General features: G+C 43.7%; 2 protein-coding genes across 5 annotated transcripts in view; one reads left to right on the top strand and one right to left on the bottom strand.

Moving 5' to 3' along the window:
• Positions 1–5,322: 5,322 nt before the first annotated feature.
• COMMD8 (COMM domain containing 8) lies at positions 5,323–17,474 on the bottom strand. The gene is made up of 5 exons (XM_077815701.1): positions 17,366–17,474; positions 13,694–13,849; positions 11,666–11,818; positions 8,359–8,514; positions 5,323–5,872 (listed from the first exon to the last, which is right to left on the bottom strand). The coding sequence occupies exons 1-5, from the start codon at positions 17,408–17,410 to the stop codon at positions 5,852–5,854; spliced, it is 531 nt and encodes a 176-aa protein (XP_077671827.1). The 5' UTR covers positions 17,411–17,474; the 3' UTR covers positions 5,323–5,851.
• Positions 17,475–17,635: 161 nt separating this feature from the next.
• The window catches only part of ATP10D (ATPase phospholipid transporting 10D (putative)), a 109,080-nt gene continuing 101,572 nt past the window's right edge, over positions 17,636–25,143 (top strand). For 3 of the 4 annotated variants that reach the window (XM_077815692.1, XM_077815693.1, XM_077815700.1), the window contains exon 1: positions 17,636–18,816. The gene's annotated coding sequence lies outside the window, so the exon portion shown is untranslated. The remainder of the gene's footprint in view (positions 18,817–25,143) is intronic. The other variant, XM_077815695.1, reaches the window with a different exon arrangement.

Below are 25,143 nucleotides of genomic sequence, written 5' to 3'. Positions count from 1 at the left end.
CTACCAAACTATTAACAGAGTGGTCCAGGGGCTGAACAGGAAACCTTGTCAGAGTAGGTTTCAGAGTAGCAGCAGTGTTAGTCTGTATCCGCAAAAAGAACAGGAGTACTTGTGGCAGTTTAGAGACCAACAAATTTATTTGAGCATGAGCTTTCGTGGGCTACAGCCCACTTCATCGGATGCATAGAATGGAACATATAGTAAGAAGATATATATATACACATACAGAGAACATGAAAAGGTGGAAGTAGCCATACCAACTGTAAGAGGCTAATTAATTAAGATGATCGATTATCAGCCGGAATAATATCACTATTATTGTAGTGATGTCTAAATGGGCCATCTTGATTATCACTACAATAATAGTGATATTATTCCTGCTGATAATCTATCATCTTAATTAATTAGCCTCTTACAGTTGGTATGGCTACTTCCACCTTTTCATGTTCTCTGTATGTGTGTATATATATATATATATATATATATATATATATCTTCTTACTATATGTTCCATTCTATGCATCCGATGAAGTGGGCTGTAGCCCACGAAAGCTCACGCTCAAATAAATTTGTTGGTCTCTAAACTGCCACAAGTACTCCTGTTCTTCTCAGAGTAGTTAGTTACTTAATCTCCAGAGGCAGAATAAAACAGGCGACTTAAATCTGACATTCCTTAACTGCAAGTAAAGTTACCAGGGGCTGTTCATGTGGTACTGAAGCCTAGACTGAACTTTTCGTCTTTTGCTTACTTCTTATGACATGTCACTTTTTATTTTATAGCTCTTTTTGTACTTCTTAAATTTTTAAGTGCTACCTCGGGCAGAACTGGTGCCAGTCTCACAATCATCCCCTTTTGACCTTGTCTATCTACCATTACTTTCTTATTTTGGTAAAACTCCCAGTTGCCCTTGAACATCATGTCCGTGTTAATAGGAAGTGTCGGTCGCTCCATTGCAGCACTTACACCTAATTTCTCCAGAAAAGGTTCCATCCCCAAAATTTCTATAAACTCATCACAGTGTTTTTATTTATTTACAGGATTTTTTTCATAGTTGTAAAGACATGTATAAAGAGCATTAGCAATCATTTTAAATAAGACATTATAATGCGAGCTGCTTTTTTGTAGATTCTCTAATTAAGCAAGATCAGCAGTGGGATAGAATCTCCTTTTTCATAATCTAAAAAAATCTCATTTGTCTAACTTTGATCTAGCAGACAAAATAATGTGTTGGTTGATTTTTAGACTAACAGTTATATTGGAAGGTAGTGCTAACAAATGGTGGCTTTACAAAGTAGAAGTGATAAACCATTGTTATTGTGACTATTTCTTGAGAAAAGGCCTGAAGGAGAGTTTGGGGTATGCAAAGAATGGAGGATTGAGTCGGTACAGAGTCTTAGCTGTTCTGCTTGATTCACTGTTTACACTGCAATGTAAGCCCAGGGTTCGAACTCAGGCTCAAGGCTAACCCCCTTCCATCTACACACAAATTGTGCTAACCCAGAGCTCAGACCCAGGGTCCCAAGACCCCATGGTGCTGCAGAGTCTGAGCCTGAGTCAAGCTGGGACCCAGGGTTGAAACCCTATTGCTTTGTAGTGTTGAGACAGCCCCACAGGACTCATGCTCTGAGGGTACGTCTACACAAGGATAAAAGACCTGCAGCATGGCCATGGCTGGCCCAAATCAGATGACTCGGGCTCGTGGGGCTTGGGCTGCAGAGCTAAAAATCATTAGACGTTCAGGCTCAGGCCAAAGCCTGAGCTTTGGAATCCTGCAAGGGTGGAGGCTCCCAAAACTCCGATTTTTCAGCCCTGAAGTCTGAGACCTGTGAGCTTGAGTCAGCTGACCCAGGCCAGTCATGGGTTTTTTATCCCTGTGTAGGCATACCCTGGGAGCCACCAAAAAATTTCAGAATTCCATGGGTTGGTTTTGTGTGTCTTCTGGACAGTCATGTTTTCCTACACTGCACCATGGACAAAGGGCTAGAGCAGCCACATTTTGGGAAGGCTCTAGGAAGTCAGGGATTTGGGTGGTTGGACTCAACCTACATAATGCTGCGTCGACAGTGGAACCCCAGGTTGCTGAATTTCAACTAAATTCTCCCCTCAGGGAGAGGGGTTGGAAAAATCTGCAGAGAAGGCTAGAAGCATAGGATCTTATCCTCTAAAGCAGGGGTAGGCAAACTTTTTGGCCCAAGGGCCACACTGGGGTTGCAAAACTGTATGGAGGGCCAGGTAGGGAAGGTTGTGCCTCCCCAAACAGCCTGGCCCCTCCCCCTATCCGACCCCTCCCACTTCCCACCCCCTGACTGCCCCCCTCAGAACCTCTGACCCTTCCAACCCCCCTGCTCCTTGTCCCCTGACCGCCCCCTCCCAGGATCCCCTGCCCCTATCCAACCCCCCCCCCCCCCCCGTTCCACTCCCTGTCCCCTGACTGCCCTGACCCCTATCCACACTCCAGCCCTGACAGGCCCCCCGGGACTCCCATGCCTTTCCAACCCCCCATTCCCCGTCCCCTGACCGCCCCCCCCAGAACCTCCGCCCCATCCAACCACCCCCTGACAGACCCCCCAGGACTCCCACACCTATCCAACCCCCCGCCCTGCTCCCTGACTGCCCCCTGGGACTCCCCAGCCCCCTTACCATGCCACTCAGAGCAGCATGTCTGGCAGCCACGCCACCCTGCAGGAGCCAGACACTACTGCCGCGCTGCCCTGCAGAATCGTGCAGCCCTGCCGCCCAGAGCGCTGCCCGCGCGGTGGCGTAGCTGTGGAGGAGGGCTAGCCTCCCCGGCGCGGAGCTCAAGGGCCAGGCAGGACAGTCCCGCGGGCCGTAGTTTGCCCACCTCTGCTCTAAAGCAACTAAGAGATTTCAAGTGCCTCAATTTTTGAGTGCCAAAAACTTCTAGAAAAGCAGGCCCCTCTAAGCACTTTTGAAAATTTAGACCACAGCATCCAAAACCCGAAGAGCCCAAAGACACACAAACCACGCTGTTAGTTTGTCCACAGTACTAACTTTCTCTGGCACTCTGGCTTGAGGAGCTCACAACCTCAAGGAGTTGCTGTTGATGCTACTGTCTCTAACTATCAAACCAGTGATATTCAAACGGAGGCTCACGAGGTGCAAGTGGCTCTTTAATGTGTCTCCTGCAGCTCTTTGCAGCACATGATATAAAAACACTGTGTGATTTAATTATTAACCAATCAGGATGCTTTTACTATGTTATTAGCCAATTGTAGTTGATAAAATAATACTTGGGCAGTCATTTTGCTGTGAGAATAATATATATAAATTAAGTACTTCCCATATCATACTGTTTAAATCTGAATATACTGTTTAAATCTGAAGCTACAGTAAATGAAACAAAGAAGTCACACTACTGTGGCTCTTTAGGGTAATACTGATCGATAATTTGGCTCCTGAACCACTGAGGTCTGAGTATCACTGTAAAAGACTGTAGTTACTAAATTGGATAAACATGATTGCATATTTTAGGTAAATACATTTCTCCAGCCAAGTTACAAAACTTGTCTACAACCAATTAATATAAAAATAAACTTTGCATACAATGACTAAATGCCTGACACAGAAATGAAATGCTAAAGATATATTTTGGGGTTCTCTCCTCCCTTGTTAACCAGTCAATACCCCTTCCTTGGTCCCTTTACTATACACATATTCAGCTGGATGCTGGTCCATGACTAGGGCTCCTAAGTAGTACAAATAATATACAGTACTACTCGTCCAGTATACAGTACAGACATGGAGGACTTCAGGGTTTAAAAGGATTTTACCCCATGACGGGTACTCTACATGGGAAATACTATCCTGAATATTTCTTTCATAACTTCCCAGCAATCTTGGGGAGTCAATTCTGCACGCTAGTGATCAAAAGGTGGCAGCCCTGAGGGTTACTTCCATGCTAGCCTAAACCAATAGAATTTATATTCACAAATCAATAATGGATTGTGTTAACCTGATAAGCAACCCTATTCACTCATTTCAACAATAGAAAGACAAAAACAAGGCTAAAAAAGCAACAATAGCCTGAATATCTTTGAGCAAGCAACAAAATTGCTATATTTCAATCAGAAAAATCCAGTGCATCTCTCTGCATCTAAAACAAATTGCTTGAAGTTATATGTAACTATTCTATGTGATATATGAAGGTTGTTTTTCTCTAGTTCACTCCTACCGGAGATCCCATTACAATTAAACAGTAAAATAAGAGTTCATTTGCAATTATCATTTCTGAAATTTTGTTATGTAGTACTCTGAATATAATATTAAATACTGGTGGTTCATCACTTTTTCATTAGCTTGCCATACGCAAAACACAAAGTATTTACACATTCAATTACAAATACTATTCACTGCAGAAAGAGAAAATTAAAATCCTATTTAAGGCAGAAAAACAGAAAATAATGAATATGAATTTGCATTTCAGTAATTAAGGTAACGTAAAGTGAATTCCTTCATATTGCTGACTTAAAAGACACCTATATTTTATGATGCCAGGGCTAATGTTTCCTTAGAGGGCCAGCTTCTTAAGCAATGCAAGTTGGCAAAGCTCCATTAAACTCTAACAATGGAGCTACAATCGATTTATGCCAGGTGAGGATCTGGCCTACAGAATGTTGTAGTGGCTGGCTGTTTTCTCTTGGAGATGTAAATCTGAACTCAGGTCTTGCTCCCACACAAGTCAATGGGAACCTCACCACTGAAATTAATGATAGTCTTGGGTCTTGTACCTCACAAATCACTATTATCTGGGTATGAGAGCAGGATCCTGCCCTTTACATCACTTCCGCATCCTCCTGCTGAAAGAGAGTCACAAGAATTTATTTGTTAAAGGCAGATAACATGGCTTACTACAGTTCACTGCAAGTAAAATGAATGCATAAGTATGTTTTTTATTCTATTTAAATACAACTAAATGCGTTTCGATAGTAGACAAGCACGTAATAATTTGAATCAGACAGATTTCTGGTGTCAATAAATTCTCTGCAGAAATTCTGCATGTAGTCTAAATCCTACCCCCAACCTCTGCAGGTGTGTAACACCCTCCCTGCAGAAAAATGGCTATATTGGGCTGGGAGCACTATTCTGACAGCCTGTGTATAGCATATACACTCTTAGACACACTTCGGAAATAGCTGACCTACTGTTCTGCAAAGCCATCACTTGATTATATATATATATATATTTTTTTGAGTCACACGTGTCAGTTGAAAGCCATGTGTTTCTTATTCAGAACTTTGACACTGGTCCAGTTTTCAGAGCAGATTCAAGACAATTATGTGAAACTCACAAGACACAGGTCGGCAGGTTCTGAATGTTTAAAGATTTTTAAATTTTCAAAAGCCATTATCCATGTAAAGCATCAACTGTTTATTACTCTGCTATTCACAAGTATCAAATATTTATGTTCCAGGACACGGCTGTGCTTAACCTTCCCAGGAAAGCAACTCATATTACACTGTTATGTAATAAGTTACTTTGGAGGCAAGATGTCTTATTCTGAACAAAAAAAGCTTATGTACATCTGCAAAATCTCTTCTCCAAAGTCAAACACGGAACTCAAATTTTTCATAAATGCTACTGTAGTCTTTCGTAGACCTATACAACTTTCAACATTTTCTACAAGGCAATTGTGTTTCGGGTCTAGTGGACTGCAGGGTCTCTTTTTCCACCAAGTTTGTAATAAATCTTCTGGTCCACATCAGTGTTGCTTACTTAACTCAGTACTTTAATAGCATCATTACTCTCCCACTTTATAGAGTATATCTCCATTCTCTTTGCAGTCTCTTGTGGAACCATCACCAACAGATGTCACTGACAGTCAGAATCTCGTCATTTCAGCTGCAAAACAACCTTCAGAAAGAAATTGAAAGAAGAAAGAGATTCAGCTACAATCAGGGCCAGAGTCACAGGCTCAAGAAGCCTGGACAATACCTTACAAACAGTCTTTGCAAATATACCTGCAGGTTTCTGCTTCACACGGCAGACATGGGACACCATTCACAGAATGAGTCCCTCCTCTCAATACATATAATCAAGCATGAGAAAACTTTACCTTACTTTCCCCTGCAATAATGAGGAGAGCGCAGAGCAAGCTGGAGTCTGCTGAAGCCTGGGCTAACGGAGCCCTGGCTGGGTAGCCCAGAATCTTGATGAGCAACTGCTCCTTTGGCTTCATTTGCAGGAAATTAAGGGGTACCCAGAGGCCTCAAAGTGTTCCTGTGATCAGCTCTGAGAAGGCCCAAACAGGAACTGTTGCCAACTGCCTAGGAGAACGCTCTGCCAAGAAGGAGCAGTTCCTGTAGGTAGCCACAGAGCTACCCCTAAAAGCAAGAGAAGGCTTTTGGCCACGGCAGGGCATATATGGAAATGTCTGCTGCACCTGGGATGAAGATGACCAGCCCAATGAGTAGCTGTCAGGTTGCCTGGTGGCCCAGTCCTGGCCCTACTACACTGATGTGCTCGTACTACTTTGAACTATGTATGACCATTTTTTTTTTAAAAAACAGCACTATTACTGTCATACTTCTTCCTCATTTAGCATTTGTTATTAAAAGCACTAAGAATTACAAGCCAGGATTTCCCAGTTGCCAAGCACTCTTGAAGAAGCATTAGAAGTGTTGGCCTGCATATTGCAGCCACGACACTAAGATATTATGGATAGATAACAGCGATTAGTTTGTCAGCTAAGTTTAAAAAAAAAAAAAAACTTGACCTAAGAGATAAACAGCCAACTTCTAACTGGACAATTACTTTATTCCATCATTTCTCCACTCATTCTACTGGGAGACAGAAGCTTGTAAACTGTCATTATTCTACTCCCAGGAATTAATTTGCAAACTAGACACTATTAAATTAGGCTTGAATAAAGACCGGCAGTGGATGGGTCATTACACAAAGTAAAACTACTTCCCCATGTTTATTCCTCCCCTCCCTCTCCCACCCCGTTACTCTGACCTTGTCAACTGTTGGAAATGGGCCATCCTGATTATCAATACAAAAGGATTTTTTCTCATGCTGATAATAGCTCACCTGAATTGATCACGCTCGTTATAGTGTGTATGGCAACACCCATTTTTTCATGTTCTGTGTGTGTGCGTGCATACCTCTTCCAACTGTATTTTCCACTGCATGCATCCAATGAAGTGGGTATTAGCCCACGAAAGCTTATGCACAAATATATTTGTTAGTCTCTAAGGTGCCACAAGTACTCCTCATTCTTTTTGCTGATACAGACTAACATGGCTACCACTCTGAAACCTGTCATTATCAGTAAATCAACAGATATTTAAAGCACGTATGTCATTCATCAACAGTGCTAACAAACCACTGTACCTTATAAAGTGCCTTGAATAAATGCTGCAATTTGGTTGAGGATGCCTCCAATTCATGTGATTACCATCAACAAATATACAAGTCAGACAATACTGCGTCCTTCCCTATCACCACACCACTCCAAACATGTTTAAGTTACTTTCTTCTGCATATTTTCTGCTCTTTCCATTGTCCAATTTGGAACTATTCCAGGGAATTTAGTTTCCATTAAAATAAAATTTTTCAATGTCAGATATACTTGCATTCTCAGTGTACAATTCCCTTTCTATCTGTTCTATTAGCCCACAGGAAATAAAGGATTGCTTGATCTAGATAAACCCATATAATGTGTCAAAGAGTCCATTTCCAGCTACTGATGCTTTGTGGGGTTCAGGAGGAAATTCTGTCTTCAAATCATTCTGTATGTGGCTCTTAGCTAAAATGCTGTTCTTTTCATATTCTCTTCTGCTCCCTATAACTTTCAAGGCATTTTGATCCTGATCTTAGTTGTCTATTGTGCTTGCTGCATTCCTGCCTCTGTAGAAGGAATGGGAACCTTTGAAATGGAACTTGTTCTAGTGTACAGCATCAAGAACATTTTGTTGTTAGGTAGCAATACCCAGAGCTCAGTCTTGCTATACAGAACCAGACAGGCTAACCATGGTAACCAAACACTATGAAACAAAACAATATAAGAGGGGCATGCCAAAGAACTCCAACCGGGGGTAGAGCAGCAGAGGAAGAAAGTTTGATAAAAATCAACTAGTGTTAATGACAAAATAATATTTTAACTGTTCATTAGAGGAAGAGATATTTTTTATAAAACTGTGGAAGAGATAAATTAAGACTGCTAAAGATAAACATAAACAGACTTAAATACAATAATAAACTCCACAGAAGTATGTTCCACTACCAAGTCACTTCCTATAAGGTGCTATAAGAACAGGAATACTGTAAAGTAAAAATGATTGTAGTACTTAGGACCTAATTAAGAAAGGATGTAATAAAAAGCCAGTAACAAATACCTTATTAGCTGCTTCCAGAGCATTTATTAGGTTCTGCAGTTCTTCCTTATTCATTTCTACAGAGACTGGCTTAATTTCACCATTTTCTTTCACATCCAGATCAAGATTGAGAAGTGGCATTTGCAACATGGAGATCTTATCACTGGAGAGAGCAAGCTGTATATGATGAATTAAAAGTCATTTAAAGTAGAGACATTAAATGTTATATGTCCACCATGCCACCACATCTACACTTTATCTTGAAACATCACTGTCAGGATTAATGTTAAGTATTTTTCTTCTTGTTAATTATACCCATCCTCTTTGAAGCCTGAAACTTTCATTCTGTTTCTTTAGCTACAACTGTTTTCCCCTCCATTGCACAATAGTTTGTTAATGCAAAATTGTTCAAAGATGACAGGATAACGGCATTTTTTGTTATAGGTAGCAGTACTGAATCATGGGTTTTGAAATCATTCCTCAAAACTTGGGTTGCATGAATTTTGCAATCAGATTTTAAAGCAGATTACATTTTGGGCCTGCCGACACTTAAACAGTGACACTGTAAAGCTTCTTGCTTATTTAGTTTTTCATATAATCCAGCATGCAAGTTCTACAATGGAATGGAATTGAAATATGCATCCAACAAGGGCCAGGATTAGATAAAAAGGGCAAATATGCCGAGAAAGCAAGCCATGAAAGGATAAAAAGGTAAAAGAGATGACAGTAGGGCTGACTGAACAGTATTTACAACTTATTCAACAAGTACCAGAGTAATTGGGTAAGTACCAGAGTAAAAGTATCAGAAAAGAATGGGGGATATGATAAAGGTCTATAAAATCACGACTGATGTGGAGAAAGTAAATAAGGAACTGTTATTTACTCCATCTCATGACACAAGAACTCGAAATGAAATTACAGTAAAAACTGTGTTATCCGGCACTTTACCACCCAGAAAGTTCTAGAAACTGGCATTTGTGATATCCATTAAAAGTCCAGTTTGCGCGGGGCTGGCAGGCTCCCTTCCTGGCTCCTCAGAAGAGGTGACATGTCCCTGTTGCTCCTAGGCGGAGGAACAGCCACGGGGGCTCTATGTTATCCCTCTGCTCCGCCCTGAGTGCTGGCTCCGCAGCTCCCATTGGCCGGGAACTGCGGCCAATAGGAGCTGAGGCAGCAGTGCCTGCGTGTGGAGGCAGCGTGTAGCGCCACTGGCCACGCTTCTGCCTAGGAGCAGCAGAGACATGTTGCTGCTTGCGGGGAAATGCCCAAGATAAGCACCGCCTGGATCTGGCACCGTGAAACTTACCCCGCACCCCAACCCCTGCCCCGAGACCCCTCCCGCACCCAAACTCCCTCCCAGAGCCTGCACCCCAACCCCACCAAAACCCCCAGCCCTGAGCCTCCTCCCGCATCCAAACTGCCTCCGTCCATTGGTTAGTATACCTGTTAGTTAACCAGAATTTTTTTACTTACGAGCACCCCCCCATTTTCCCAACATGCCATTTTCCCAACATGCCAAATAACAAAAGCTTTTACTGTAACAGGCAGCAGGTTTAAAACAAACAAAAGGAAGTATTTCATCACATAACACAGTTAATCTGTGGAACTCTTTGCCAGAGAATATTGTGAAGGCCAGGACTATAACGGTTAAAAAAAGAACTAGATAAGTTCATGGAGGATAAGTCCATCAATGGCTATTAGCCAGGATGGGCAGGGATGCAAAACTATGCTCTGAAGAGTCCCTAGCCTCTGTTTGCCAGAAGCTGGGACTGGACAACAGGGGTTGGATCACTCAACGATTACCTGTTCTGTTCACACCCTCTGAAGCACCTGGCACTGGCCACTGTCAGAAGACAAGATACTGGGCTAGATGGACCTCTGGTCTGACTCAGTATAGCCATTCTTACATTCTTAAGTGGTTTTTTGCACTTTCCAGCCAACTCTGCAGCTGATCAAATACTATTTAACAAATATACAATTTTTCAAATACTGATAAAATTGGTCAAATGGCATGTCAATGTTTTTCTACTATTTAAATCAGCCTCAGTAAAAGTTATTTTTTTAAAAATGTAATAGAAAGTTTATTGACAATTTTGCAACTAAATACAGTACACAACTCTATTCCTTTAAATTGCAGGGGTGTGAAGCGGTGCAGGTATTCTTCACATTGGCTAGCATACACTGAATACATTTTTCCAGTCACTCGGCAGTATCATCATATACCAGATACAGAGAGCCTGTGACTTGATTTTGGTCCTGTACAATTATGGGAAGGCAGCTGGTCCTATATAACTATTACAGCAGCATTTCCCCAAAGGAGAGTTTCTGATTTTAATAAATTGCACAGGTGACTAATGGGAATAAAGGATAAAGCGAAATGTGAGCCACAGAGGAAGAAATAGACAGCTGTAAATTAGTTCAGATGTTATATTAATTCAGAATTAATTCTTAGCCAGAAATTTAAAAAAAAACCCTCAATAGGAGAAAGTAACAAGAAACTGCAGGCAGCAACTGGATGTTTTTATAGGTCTGGTTTATAATTTTGCCAACAGTAAATTCAGTCAGTGAGACAGATCAATACTTAGCAAGCAGCTCATCTGAAGCACAACATGATGTTATGCTATCAGCTCCTGCAAAATCTGGTCCAGTCAGAAACTGACTTGGAGTTCAAAATCATTTTTCAGCAAAAAATATCTACAGTGCTTGTTAGGACAAAAAGCTAGTCTGTTATTTAACAACTAACAAGGACAGATAAACATAAGCAATATTATCAGGATTATTTCTATAATGCACTTCTGGCAGATTAAAATGTTTATGCAAAAGAGGACTTCTACTATAGGCAGATTTTCTTCCAACTTTGGGCAGCACTGTTCTCATTAGTAAAATAAAACTAAATACAACTGATTTCAATCTATCCCTTAAACATACATACATTTAGTTATGATCTAGAGGGTTGTTTTTTTCACGAGTCAGGGAATTCCATCTAGTATTCATGTAGCTTTACTTTTTTATTTTATTCTAAGTACAGGTTTTCTTCTTCTATTCAGTCAAGTTTCCAAGTCAGGGCTCAAATTGTGATGGAGAGAAGTAAATCAAATGTGTGAGGAGAATCAAAAAATCTCAAAAAAACATCCAAGAGATGGCAATAATGCAGCACAGCAAAGGGGAGCTTATTTTCATGAGCTGTATGCCTTCCCAGCAATTCTTCTGCTCTGGGTTTCTGGTATCCATACAAGTCTAACCTTACTTCTGAATCAGGCAGCCTATCAGAGGCTGTGTCTGTAGCCTTCTAGGCTCTGGACAATAAGAGACACAGATACACGCTCACCTTTAACTGCCAGTCAAAATCCTGTAGCTGGGCAGAGGAGATTGCACTTATGCTTTCCACCAGTGCATGCCTGATTTCTTCCTTTCTGCCTTTCAAGCATTTTGCGATTGCTTCTTGATGGCTTGAGCTCAATTCATTCAACTGCTGAACAGCCTGAAAACATCAGTAAAAAGAGAGTTTTAATTATGAAACAGAAAAGGTTAGATTTACAATAGAATATAGCTGTACTGGATAAGAAGCCAAAACGACAACTGCTACCTGGAGTTATTCAGTTTATGCCCTTGCCTCTCCCAACAGGTCACAATGGCAGACAGTGGAGATAAGCAACCACCAAAGCACCCTCAGATATAGTGAATAAAAATTTCACTGTAAAACCTTGTTTATATGCTAGGGAAATTTGTGAAATGTTTGCTCACTGTTGTTAACAACGATTCAGCTGAATACAGTTGAGGCTTGAAAAATTCAAGGAAGCTTCCCTTTCAATGCCCCTTTCCCACTGATTTCCCCGATGTGTGTTTCCTATGGTGCATAAGCAAACATGACTCCATTAAGTTTATCTCCATAACTGTAAATTAAATACAATATCACTCATGTATAAACATTGACTGGAGAACGGTCTCTCAAAGGTATACTGTTAACCTGTTTAGATTCCTTTCTTAAAAGAAAAGTTCCAATTAGAATCCGCTGAGGCGCCCTTTAAAAAATAAAATAAAAGGTAACTCTCCCAGAGCTAGTTTGAAAGGACACACTGGTATTGACTGTTTATCTGTCACTCAGCTGCCCACATACACTCTGGAGCTAGCATTCTGGCTGCTTCCTCCCTGCTATCCATAAAATGAAATAAATACATTCCTAACTGTATTTAGGAGCACCTACAAGTTTTCCTTAAAATTAGACACACTGGATCTTCCACAATATCAATACCACATCTCATCTCTGCTCATCCTCCCAATAGAATAACTTGCTGACATCCTGAATGACTTATCTCCCGGATAGAGAATGAGGGAAGAGAGGAAATGGGGACATGTATACAGCCCAGGCATGAAGGGAGGGGGGAATGGATCACACAGAAACCCTGGAAGAGGGAGGAAGGAAATTGGGGAAACCTCGTTGGGGGGGAGGGAGCAGACAGAGCCACTAGGATGGTAGAGGAAGGTGGGAATGCAGGGGGAGCAGCCAGAGCCCCTGGCATGGGTGGAAGGGGAGGAGAGTTTGCAGAGTCCCTGCTATAGGAGTCCCTGCTATAGGGGTATGGGGGGGAAGGGGACACAGAATCCCTGGTATGAGGGCACACACAGCCCCTACCATGAGTGGGAAGAATGGGTGGCCCCAGAATGGAAGAAGGGGGGCACACATAGCCCTGGCCAGGGAAAAGGAATATGCAAAGACCCTTGGCGGGGAGAAGAGGACTGTAGATCCTATTGCGGGGGAAGAACACCAAACTTCTAGCATGTGGGAAGAAGGCAGGAATGGGGAAGCACACATAGCCCATGGCATGGGAGGAGGAGGAATGGACCCCACAGAACCCTGAAAGGCATATTAGAGACCTGAGATTGAGGTCACACACAGAGTCCCTGCCACGTAGAGGGAATAATGGGGGAACTTGGAATGGGGCATACAGAACCACAGACAGGGACAGTGGATGGGTGGGGAAATCTGGCATGGGAGAAGGGATTGTGAAGAAAGTCCCTGCTACGGAGGGGAAGTGAGAATGGGGTGCACATAGAACTGCTGGTATGTGGGGAGAATGGAGGACCCTGGTAGGGTAGGAAGGAAATAGAGGTCACACAGAACCTGGAACAGAGAGAAAATGGGGGGAGCTGCACAGAATCCCTGAAATAAAGGGGGAATCAGAGGGGGCAGACAGGGTGCTGCTTAAGGTGATCAAGATTTGGTCTATTTTATTACTATCCAAGTCCTATATTTAACATATGAACCCCACTTAAAATATATAAATATTTCAGGATAGAATAACAATAGTACTAGGCTTGATGGAAGAAAGTCAAATCTAATTGATGATAGTCTCACCTCTTCATCTGACAGATTTTTGCCAACTGTAGTTTTGAAGTATGTTGTTGTTTCTTCTAATACCGCCATCCATTCTGTCAAATTCCAAACACTCCCATAATCCTGATATCGACAATATGCACGGCCACATATGCCATCAACTACTTGGTGAAGGAACTGGGGGGGGAAAGAAAACCCTAAGGCTTTATAGTGGCTCCATTATTACCCTACACAAGAAGCAAAGTTCAGCAGACAATTCAGGTGTCACTTTTGCCTCAGAGGCTGGATGCTGAAGGAATGCCACCCTGGTATTGTGTAAAGGGATAATGTGCAGCTAGAGGTAGCATATTCTGGAAGAGCTGTTAAAAAAAATTAAAAATAAAGAAATCCTGACTACATCACACAACACTTTTCACTAGAGGAGATATGTTTAATTCCTTTGCTTTGACCAGGTTCCACACAGGGTAACTACATCATGCCTCTTCATTGGGATAGTTTTTTCCCCCCCCGTCTTCTGTTATGCAGTATTGGTATGTGCTATTAAACTATAACTGAGTGTCACGTGAGTGAGGTACAATGATCTTTCTGAAGAACTTTGGAATCTTCAAAATTAAATGTGCAACACAAATACCAGATGTTAATAAGTGAGTATCCACTGCTACTCTAATTCCCCATTCCCCAAATCACCAGCCGCTTGCATCCAGAAATGCTCCCCTAGTTTCTCTGTCCTCAAGGCCCAGTGCAGCAACTACTTTCTTTGTGGCTGGAAAGGACTGACTAGTACTTCATTTACAAAAAAAAAAAAAAATCAACCATCCTCAGAGCTGTTGTGACAGCAGCAGAGGATTCTGGCTTATTGTCAGCGAGGAAAGTCATAGCCCAAAACAAATTAAACACTGACAGTTGTGAGGATGACTAAAGAATATCTCAAATGTTTTTATTTGTACTGGTAGAAAACTATTAGATACATGATAAGTAGGGCTGTCGATTAATCGCAGTTAACTCTCACGATTAACTCAAAAAAATTAATTGCAGTTTTAATCGCACTGTTAAACAAAAGAATATCAATTGAAATGTAGTAAATATTTTGGATGTTTTTCTACATTTTCAAATATATTGATTTCAATTACAACACAGAATACAAAGTGTACAGTGCTCACTTTATATTATTTTTATCACAAATATTTGCATTGTAAAAATGATAAAAGAAATATTATTTTTCAATTCACCTCCAACAAGTACCGTAGTGCAATCTCTTTATCGTAAAAGCACAACTTACAAATGTCAATTTTTTTCTTACAGAACTGCACTCAAAAACCAAACAATGTAAAACTTTAGAGCCTACAAGTCCACTCAGTCCTGCTTCTTATTCAGCCAGTCGCTAAGACAAACAAGTTTGTTTACATTTACAGGAGATAATGTTGCCCTCTTCTTATTTACAATGTCACATGAAAATGAGAACAGGCGTTTGCATGGCACTTTTGTAGCCAGCACTGCAAGGCATTTACATGTTAGATATGCTAAACATTCATATGTCCCTTCATGCTTTAACCACCATTCCAAAGGACATGCTTCCATGCTGATGATGCTCGTTAAAAAAATCATGCATTAATTAAATTTGTGACTGAACTCCTTGGGGAAGAATTGTATGTCTCTTTCTCTGTGTTTTACCTGCATTCTGCCATATATTTCATATTACAGTAGTCTCGGATGATGACCCAGCACATGTTGTTCGTTTTAAGAAAACTTTCACTGCAGATTTCACAAAACACAAAGAAGGTACCAATGTGAGATTTCTAAAAATAGCTACAGCACTCAAGCCAAGGTTTAAGAATCAGAAATGCCTTCCAAAATCTGAGAGGGACGAGGTGTGGAGCATGCTTTCAGAAGTCTTGAAAGAACAACACTCCGATGCAGAAACTACAGAACCCGAACCACCAAAAAATAAAATCAACCTTCCACTGGTGACATCTGACTCAGATGATAAAAATGAACATGCATTGGTCTGCACTGATTTGGATCGTTATCGAGCAGAATCCATCATCAGCATGGACGCATGTCCCATGGAATGGTGGTTGAAGTATGAAGGGACATATAAATCTTTAGTCCATCTGGCATGTAAATACCTTAAAACACGGCTACAACAGTACCATGCAAACACCTTTTCTCACTTTCAGGTGACACTGTAAACAAGAAGCAGGCAGCATTATCTCCTGCTAATGTAAACAAACTTGTTTGTCTGAACAATTGGCTGAACAAGAAGTGGGCTTGTAGGCTCACTTTACATAGTTTTATTTTTGAATGAAATTTTTTTTACATAATTCTACATTTGTAAGTTGAACTTGCATGATAAAGAGATTGCACTACAGTACTTGTATTAAGTGAATTGAAAAATACTATTTTATTTTTACAATGCAAATATTTATAATAAAAAATAAATATAAAGTGAGCACAGTACACTTTATATTCTGCGTTGTAACTGAAACCAATATATTTGAAAATGTGGAAAATATCCAAAAATATTTATATAATCACAATTATTTTTTTTAATCACACAATTAATTGCGATTCATTTTTTTAATTGCTTGACAGCCCTAATGATAAGCTAATAGGAGCTGACTGGAGAGAAGGGAACAACAGGAGAAAGATTTCTCCAGCTCATTTTATTAGGATTTGATGGATTAATGCAGCCTTTAAAATTACATTTAAAGACAAATGTAACCGATACCCTTCTCCTGACACTTAAAAGTATTTATCTCATTACTTCCAAGAAGTTAAGACCCAATTATCCCTTCAAGTTTAGTGAGCAGAGGGAATCCTGATCCATACAGAAACATGTCCACTAAAACTCCACAGGATGGTTGTCATTGATGGTTTATTCTATTTTTGGGAGGAAAGCAGATGGGGGGCGGGGAGGAAGGAAGCCTCCCAGCAGGGATGGGAAGGAGTCGTTGTCCTGAACATTCTTCCCTTCATAGACAGCAAGTATCTATGCCTAAGTTACTTAAAATATTGACCACAGAAGTTTAGTCAATAAATCCCAGAACCACCAGGTGTGCTGGGATGGCTTCCCCATGCGTACGGTGTGAATGCTGAGGGCGGGGGAGCGGGGACCCCAAGCCGGACGTGCACAGCTGTAGTGGCCCAGGGGTCACACGCAGGAGCGCGCACCCTAGATGTTACTGACAAGCACCCGCCACACACCAGGGGGAGCTGGTCTGTGTGTCCCCGAGGAGGGCAGGGCGGCTCCGGTCACCCACACACGGTGAGGAATTCCGGGCGCTTGTTCTGTGCTTACGTACAGCAAAGCTCGGGGGGGGGGGGTCCCGTTATTAGCAAGGACGAGACACCCCGTGACCTGGGACTAGCCGGGAGATGACGGGCCCTGGCCCCGGGCGGGCTGCGGCGCCGACAGCTCACGTGCAGCATGGGGCAGTGACGCGCTCCAGGGCGCCCGGCCCCGAGCCGCAGCCGGGGTAGCCAGGCGGGCGCCCGGTCACGGCCGGGGCCGCTCGCTGCCCACAAGCAGCCCGCCCGGCGGGGCGCGGTACTGCGCCGGCCCGCACCGGGCGCCGCCTGGGGGCTGGGAGCCCCTGCGGGGAGGGGCTGCGGGCGGCCAGGGCCACAGAGCCCAGCCCGCTCCGCCGGGGGTGGGGGCGGGGGCAGCGCACCGGCTGCGGGGGCGGGTCTCACCTTCAGGACCTGGTCAGCCGGGAGCTTCTCCAGCTGCAGCAACATCGTCCCCTCCAGTCTCCACCTCGGGGGCGGGGCGAGCGACAACACGTGACCCTCGCCGCTCCAGCTCGGCCCTCCTCCGGAAGTGCCGTGAGAGACCCTCGGCGGGATGGGAGAGCTACAGAGCGCATGCGCGGGAACAGTGGGCCTCGCGGGGCGGAGGCTGGCTGGAAACGCGCATGAGCAGGGAAGGGGGTGGGGCTTGTCTGGCTGCAGCCGCGGCAGGGCTCCTGGCTGTTGGGGGTCTCATGGGGTGGGCGGTGCCCCAGAGGAGTCGCTGCTTTTGCTAGCCCGGGGGAGCGGCGGGGCCCCGCGGGCGGGAGAGGGCTGAGGCGCAGCCTGGCCCGCTGAAGGGGCGCGAAGCCGTGAGCCTGTGCCGCCGCCGCCGCCGCTCGCTCCCGCCCGCCCCGAGCTCTCCCGGGGGGCGGTGACACTTCCCAGCGGGGGTCCCGTAATGTTCGGGCTCGTTCTGCGGAGCAGGGGCCCACAGCGCAGGGAGGTGGCCGGGATCCACTGCGGGGGACTCCTGGGAGCGGGAGCTGCCGCGGAGCTGGCGAGAAGCCCCATGTGGAAGCGGCTGAGACTGTCAGACGTCGCGGCCGGCTGCAGGTCTGCGTGGGACTTCTTTGGCAGCAGCAGCTGGGCGGGAGCCAGCGCAGGGGGCCCGAATGGAGAGACGAAGGCCTTGTCTACACTGCCACTTGACAGCGCTGCAGCTTTCTCACTCGGGTGTGAAAAAGCACCCCCCTGAGCGCTGCAAGTTTCAGCGCTGTAAAGTGGCAGAGTAGATAGTGCACCAGTGCTGGGAGTTGCTCCCCTCATGGGGGTAGTTCTTTTGCGGGGAGATGGTGCCGCAACTACACAGCCACCTTAAAAGTGCTGCCGTAACATCGGCTGTGTAGACATGCCCTTGCTCCGGCCTGGAGCCCTGCAGGCTTCCATTTGCTTGATTAGAAACTGGAGTGGAGAGGGCACCCTGGGGTCTGAAGAGCCCTGACCCTGGATTGGACTGGCCTCTGGGCCTCAGACAGGAATTGCTGTTACTCCTTTTGAAGTCTTAACTGTTTAAACTGCTAAACGCCCAGGATATTTGCAGACTTTCCTTTTCCTGCCAGCCCTAGTAAAATACCCTTTGCTCACTCGTGTGTGAGTGGTCAGTGAGACACACGGGATAATGCCTATAAGGCCTAGCTGCTGAAGGACCTACAGTAGTTGCCTCTGAATACTCATGGGGGAATTGTGTGCCATTGCTTGTGCGTACAATTCATGTCTCATGCAGATTTTTTTGCTTCCGTGCAGAAAAATGACTTTCTGACAGGGAAACAGAGGGAAGCTGCAAGCGCAGTCACTCACCACTCCCTAGCTGCGCAGGTACATTGTTTCAGGCACCCGGAGCAGCTGTCAGAGAGGTAAATCATCACAGGGCTGGAGACACTCTAGCCAGTGGCTCCTACCCTGAGCTGGGATCAGCTGCTAGTCCTCGCTGGGCTGGAGGCAGGAGAGGATGGGACTTCCTGTTCCCCTGCAACAAGTGGCTGGGGCTGTGTCAGACCCACCCCCAGAAACCTCCCCAAGCTGCAGGAAACTGGGGATCCTCCCCTCCTTCCTGCCCCCATTGCTCCTCAGCTGTGGGGGAAGGGTTACTGTATGGAGAGCTGCTCCCCCATCTGCCCGACTCCCATGCAGCCCAACCTCCCATACCCAGACACCCCCTGCCAAGCCATACCCAGTACCCACCTAGTCCTCCATACCCAAACCCCACCCCATTGAACCTCAACCTCTGCATTGGGAGCCCCCTGCACCCAGACCCTCACCCCTGTACCCAGACCATCCCCCATTGAGCTCCCTGCATTCAAACCCGCACCCTGATGAGCCCCACCACCCTGAGCCCCTACATACAGACCCCGATGCCACTGACCACCAACTAGCTACGCCCAGACCCCCTGTTGAGACACTTGCACCCAGACCCTTCCACTGAACCCCAACCACTTTCACCTGGAAGCCCCTGCAGAGTCCTATTGCCCCTGCACCCGGAACCTCACCCCCAATGAGCCTCTGGGCATCCAGATCCCCCCACACCTAGACCCCCCCACTGAGTTGCCTGCACCCAGATTGTTGCACACAGAATCCTCTCCCCCTACACTTGGATCTGTCTGGTTGATCTTGACTGCCCCACACCTGGTGCAGAGGGGCAGGGCCCCAGGGTGTTTCTGGGGAAGGCCCAGGCCTTGTGCGGTGTCAGGGTTAGGTGCAGCCTCACCACTGAGTCTGTGTCCTAGGGGTGGAGAGGCTGCAGGGTGATCTCTCATCTTTGTGCTGCCAGTGCCCTGTGCTTCCCACTGGCATGCTGGAGCCTCCGCATTTATTTATTGACAAAACTTGTAAAATATTGCAGAATTTTTAAATTTTTTGATGCAACATTTTTAATTTTTGGCACAGAATGCCCTCAGGAGTACTCTGAGATGTGGTACACTTGGTATGCTAATGGCACCCTTGGGGTTTGGTGTACTGAACAGCCACAATAATTACAATTAGTAAAACCTTTTCAAGTCTTTGAGTAAAAGGTGCTGTGGAAGTGCAAAGTATTTATTTAAACGAATTAACAAACTTCCTCAGCATGTATAATATAAATGTATGAATTAAAGCCCCATTACAACAAAGTACTGAAAGCCTCTGCTTAACTTTCTGCCTGTGAATAGTCCCATTAGACTTTAATTCATTGAAATCAGTGGGACAACTCTTGCTTAAAATTAAGCTCCCATGAGAGAGTTTATGAGAGTGGGTGCTAAAATGACAGACCCATGAACAAGTTGGAGAAACTGTTACAATACTCCATTGGTGGAGAGTGGCACAATGGAAGGCCACATGATGGTTAGCTCTGCTTGAAGCACATCTACTCCAAACGGTGGCATAGGCAGCGTTACGCTTTTAGAACCATTTTGTGTGGCTGTTTCATGTATTAAAGTAATGTCAGGGGAACAAATGGGTAGGATGCCATATTTCACTTGTGTAGATAGTTGCAGTAAACTCCCGGACAGGCAAAATTACTGCTGTTGAGGAGGGTGGCCTACAGTGGAGTTTGCTCTTTCCAAGGGAAAGTTTTTGTCCATTTCAGATATCTTATAGTAATAAATCTGTGTTTTTTCAGAGTATACATTTGCCATTCTTGCTACATTATCAATTTCCAAAACAATATAATGGCTTCTGAAAAAAATAAACATTTAATTTTAAAATTTAAATCTAAATAGTATTTGATGCTATAATTGAATGTACAAAACAGCAAATGTATAGATGAATAAATTAAATTTAAAAATCATTTTCAGTAGTAATCCCATTCTCCTGCCCCTCCAGGCATTTTCACTTGTAACCTTGTCTCAAAAATGCATGGTAGATAACTGGAAATGAGGCCAATTTCATCTGTTTGTAGTACAGTCTCAGACGCAATAAAACAGAACAGCAGGGGGAGTGTTACACAAAACAAAGCTTCAGGTGATCAAAGGTAACATGAAATTAAGGGACGGATGAAGAAAAGACAATTTGGGGAAAGAAAGAAAACCTGGGTGAATAGAGACAACATATGCACATAGAGGGTATGTCTACACTTCAGACTTAAGTCAGTAGTTCAACGTACGATCACCTCAGTAATTACTGCACTCTGTGTCTACACTGCTCTCCTCTTGGTGGTGCACTTCCTCACCAGGAGTGCTTACACTGACTTAAGAGGAGCAGTGTGGGGAGAATGAGAGCCTGGGCTCTCAGCTCCACATGCAGCTCCCTGCTGGAAGCCCAGCTTGCCCCTTGAGCTCTGGGTGGGGAGCTTCATGCCCAGAGCCTGGACAACTGTAGTGCTCCCAGTGTGGAGCCAGGAACCTGGATACAGCTGGGAACCTGGGTGGCAGCCTGGCTCAGAGCAGGGAGCATGGACCTTGAGGGGCAGCAGGGAGCCCGAGCCTGGCGGAGAGCCAGAAGTCCAAGGGGCAGCCTTGCTAGAGCTGGAGTCCCCCACCTGCCCTGTAGTGATAGCTCAAGGACAAGAATGACAGCCAACAGCTGATGTAAGTAAGATAGTGTCTACATGGACACAGTGTCGCCCTCACTACACCAACATAGCCCCCCTACACTTCTTGTGGAGGTAGAGTTATTGTGTCAGTATAGTCGGGCACTTGCATCAGTGGGAGCATGGCTGGAGCGCGGGCACTGACATAATTGGGTTGACATAAGCTGCCTTATGTTGACCTAGCTCTGTAGTACAGACCAGGCCAGAGATTGTTGATCTCCTTCAGCTGAGAGCTTCTCATAGAACACAATGTGACAGGGCAGCAGACTCGGTACACTGGTAGAAAATGTATTTGATTTGGTGAAGCCTCAGTGAAGAGACTTTCTAATTTCATACACATTTTTCAATTTTGAATAGTAAAAAATGTCACTTAGGATAACCGTGGCATAATGGCAAAACCCTACATTTACTTTACTGAGGGGTGAGGGGGATGGTGGGATTGGGGCAGGAGATCAGAACTGGGAAATGTTCCTGAGCCATCCTGCAATGGCAGAGCAGTTTGGCTCAGAAGCCTGAACAATGCGCTTCATAGCAGTTCTAATTGTTCTTTTAAAAAGGACAGTCTCCTCTGCATTGCTCTCAATGGCAACATATAGACAAGGCCCTAGGAGCTTAAAGACTTTCAAAGTGGCAGACTGCTCCTTCATGACAGGTTTCAGAGTAACAGCCGTGTTAGTCTGTATTCGCAAAAAGAAAAGGAGTACTTGTGGCACCTTAGAGACTAACCAATTTATTTGCGCATAAGCTTACTTCATCGGATGTAGCTCACAAAAGCTTATGCTCAAATAAATTGGTTAGTCTCTAAGGTGCCACAAGTACTCCTTTTCTTTTTACTCCTTCATGATGCTCCTTCAATCTCCTTCAGCTTGCTAGTCAAAAGAATGCTCTGCTGAAGTCATTTCCAGCTGCTGTGTCAGTGTGCCAGTGGGGAAGAAGCTTCCTGCACACTTTTAACAACCCTCCCCCATTTGTGCAATAAAAGGTAGAATTTTGCTCTTAATTTTAATATACATTTTTAGGAAACCAGCTTTGCTAGCCATTCTCCCCTTTGGGACCTATAGTTCTAGACTCTAGAGGAGGGGTACTGTATTGTGCTTTACTTGCAAGTGTCTGTTCAGAAAGTGAGACCCAATCTATCAGACCTAGGCTTTAAAAGTAATTTTTTATATTTATTTAAATCAGCCACTTTCTCTGCTTTTTTTGTGGGATGATGATAATAAATGAATTGGGAAATATTTAAATTGATTACTTTTCAAGTTTATCCACCAGAACAATTACACCAGACACTGTTTGCATGTATATTTCATCAGTCTCATGTTTTCACACTGCAACAGTTGCAAAGTAGAAGGTATGTCTTCACTAGAAATGCTACAGCAGCACAGCTGTAGCTATTCTGTCACTTCTTCTGTCACTATAATAAATCCACCTCTTCAAGAGGCAGTAGCTAGGTCAATGGAGGAAGTGTCTACACCAGGGCTTACATCAGCTTTTTGCTTTGCACAGGGTATGAAATTTTTCGTAGCCCTGAGTGATGTAGCTAAGTTGACCTAACTTGGTAGTATACACTAGCCCAAAGTCTGAGACCTTGTCTACGCTTAAACGTTTTGCCACTTTAACCATGCCAGCATAGTTAAAATGGCAAGTCCAGCCCCATACAGTAGATGTAATTATGCCTTATAAAAGTGCTTATGCCAGAATAGTTTATTCTGATTTGGTGAAGCAAAGAAGCTATACTGGTATACAGTACCTTATACCAATATGATTGCATCTTTATAAAACTTTTTAAGTGTAGACCAAACCTGAGGCATTAATGGCAATCAATGAACCAATCTGATTTAGACCAGGAATCCAGCAAAGCTTAAATATAAACTTGTTCTTTTGTACTAATGAAGTGACAACAAGAAATTACATGTACTGTACCTTTATTTAGTTCTTACACTCAGACCTACCATTCAAGTTTATAATAAGAAAAGCTGACTAGACAACACTGGATTGATGCTCTGAGCATTTTTATTAGCTATTTACTCTGTACAGTATATATTCTGTAACATAATCCTCACTCTTAAATTGTTGCAATGGTTGGAGACTCCTTGTATTAATATTACAGTTGTAAGTTAAGTATACTCTTGAGAACATTTATGCTCTTGAGATCAAAGCTAAAAACCCTGTTTCCTAATGTGGTTCTGGAACCATGATTTTTCATCCACACTGGCAATAAAATTATGTTATGACATGCTGGCACCTATCCATGCTAGAGAACCATGCACTATGGATAAAAGCACTACATGAGTACTAAATGTGTGTAATTAATTATTATAACTATTTGCTCATGCTTTTCTTGTAGTGTAGACAGACACTATCAAAAACATCCTGCAGCAGTGTGTATCAATTTAAGTGCATAATTCAAAGCTTACAGAAACCTTCTGAGTACCCTCAATACACACCAGCCTCATCTCCTCTGCACTTAAGTTTTTTTCTTTGATGGGGAAAAGATCTGTCAGCTTGAAATATCTTCTGGTGGTTCTTAATCTTCAGGGGAGGCCCACAGCCCTTTACCCTTCTGGCCCATTAGGGGTAGACCCAAGGCATTTATTCCTTCTTCTGAACTCGGCTGACTTTAGAGGTATCTTTTGACTCCTTTTCTAGATAGCTTTTGAGTAGGAAATTTCTTACCTCTGTGAGGTCTTTAGCCTGGTATCCTAAGGGCAGAGAACCATGGACATTTATCTTCCTGTTCTCTTCTAATACACTTGAGGACATAAGCCATCAAGGAATGACAAGCCAAGACAAGAGGAGGATTCAGATGATGTTATAAGATGCCTTATAGGCAGGAGCAAGGCTCCATATGTACTAGATGACCACCACAATGACGAATAACATTAAAAATACATACAGTACATGAAACAACTGGTGTTATGGTGGTGACAGAGGGGGATGCATGAAAATACTATAATGCTAAAGGGGAAAGAAGAATCTAATTCCTGAAGTCCCATGTTGTTCACATATGACCTCATCTCCTTGCTGTTTTGATGTTTCCATTTCTTTGGCCAGGAGTGCGTTCCTTGACCCCCAAGCATATACTTATGTCCAGGAGGGGGAAAAAAAAAGTGCTCTCAGGTTATAAGAAAAAAGGCAATGATAATGAATGGGGATATCCCCGTTCAGTGTCAACCCATTTGATCCCTTACTCATAGAGGAATGACAGCCAAGGAATGCAGTAGGAGTCTCCAAGGACAGGGGTGAACTGATGGATCCTCTTCCTGCAGTCACTTAATTTTGAGTAGAGCCTCCTGCACTAACGTGGTCATTTCCAAGACCCCGAGACCTGATGCCGTCCCAATTTATTTTCTCCATTAAAATTAACAAGCACAGGTATATTCCTGAGAATCTTGGATCTTGAGATTTCATTGAGATCACATATCTCCCCATAACCATAGTCCATCAAGGGGACAAGTTTTATATATATACGCACATCTTTTTTATGGCTATCAGCTCTCTGGATAGATAAAGCATTCAGAATAGTTTTGCTGCATTGTGACGTTTTCATCAAATGCACAGACACTACAATTTCAGAGCCATTTCCGGGCATGTTCCAAAAATGGCAGATGGCCAAAGATAGCATGCACATGGTGCTTGGAATCAACAAAGTTAACATAATAAAAGCATTTAATAACTATAA

Source organism: Eretmochelys imbricata, chromosome 4, assembly GCF_965152235.1.
Source record: "Eretmochelys imbricata isolate rEreImb1 chromosome 4, rEreImb1.hap1, whole genome shotgun sequence".
NCBI lineage: Eukaryota > Metazoa > Chordata > Testudines > Cheloniidae > Eretmochelys > Eretmochelys imbricata.
Note: the sequence above shows the minus strand (reverse complement) of the source record. Positions and strands in the feature narration are given on the sequence as shown.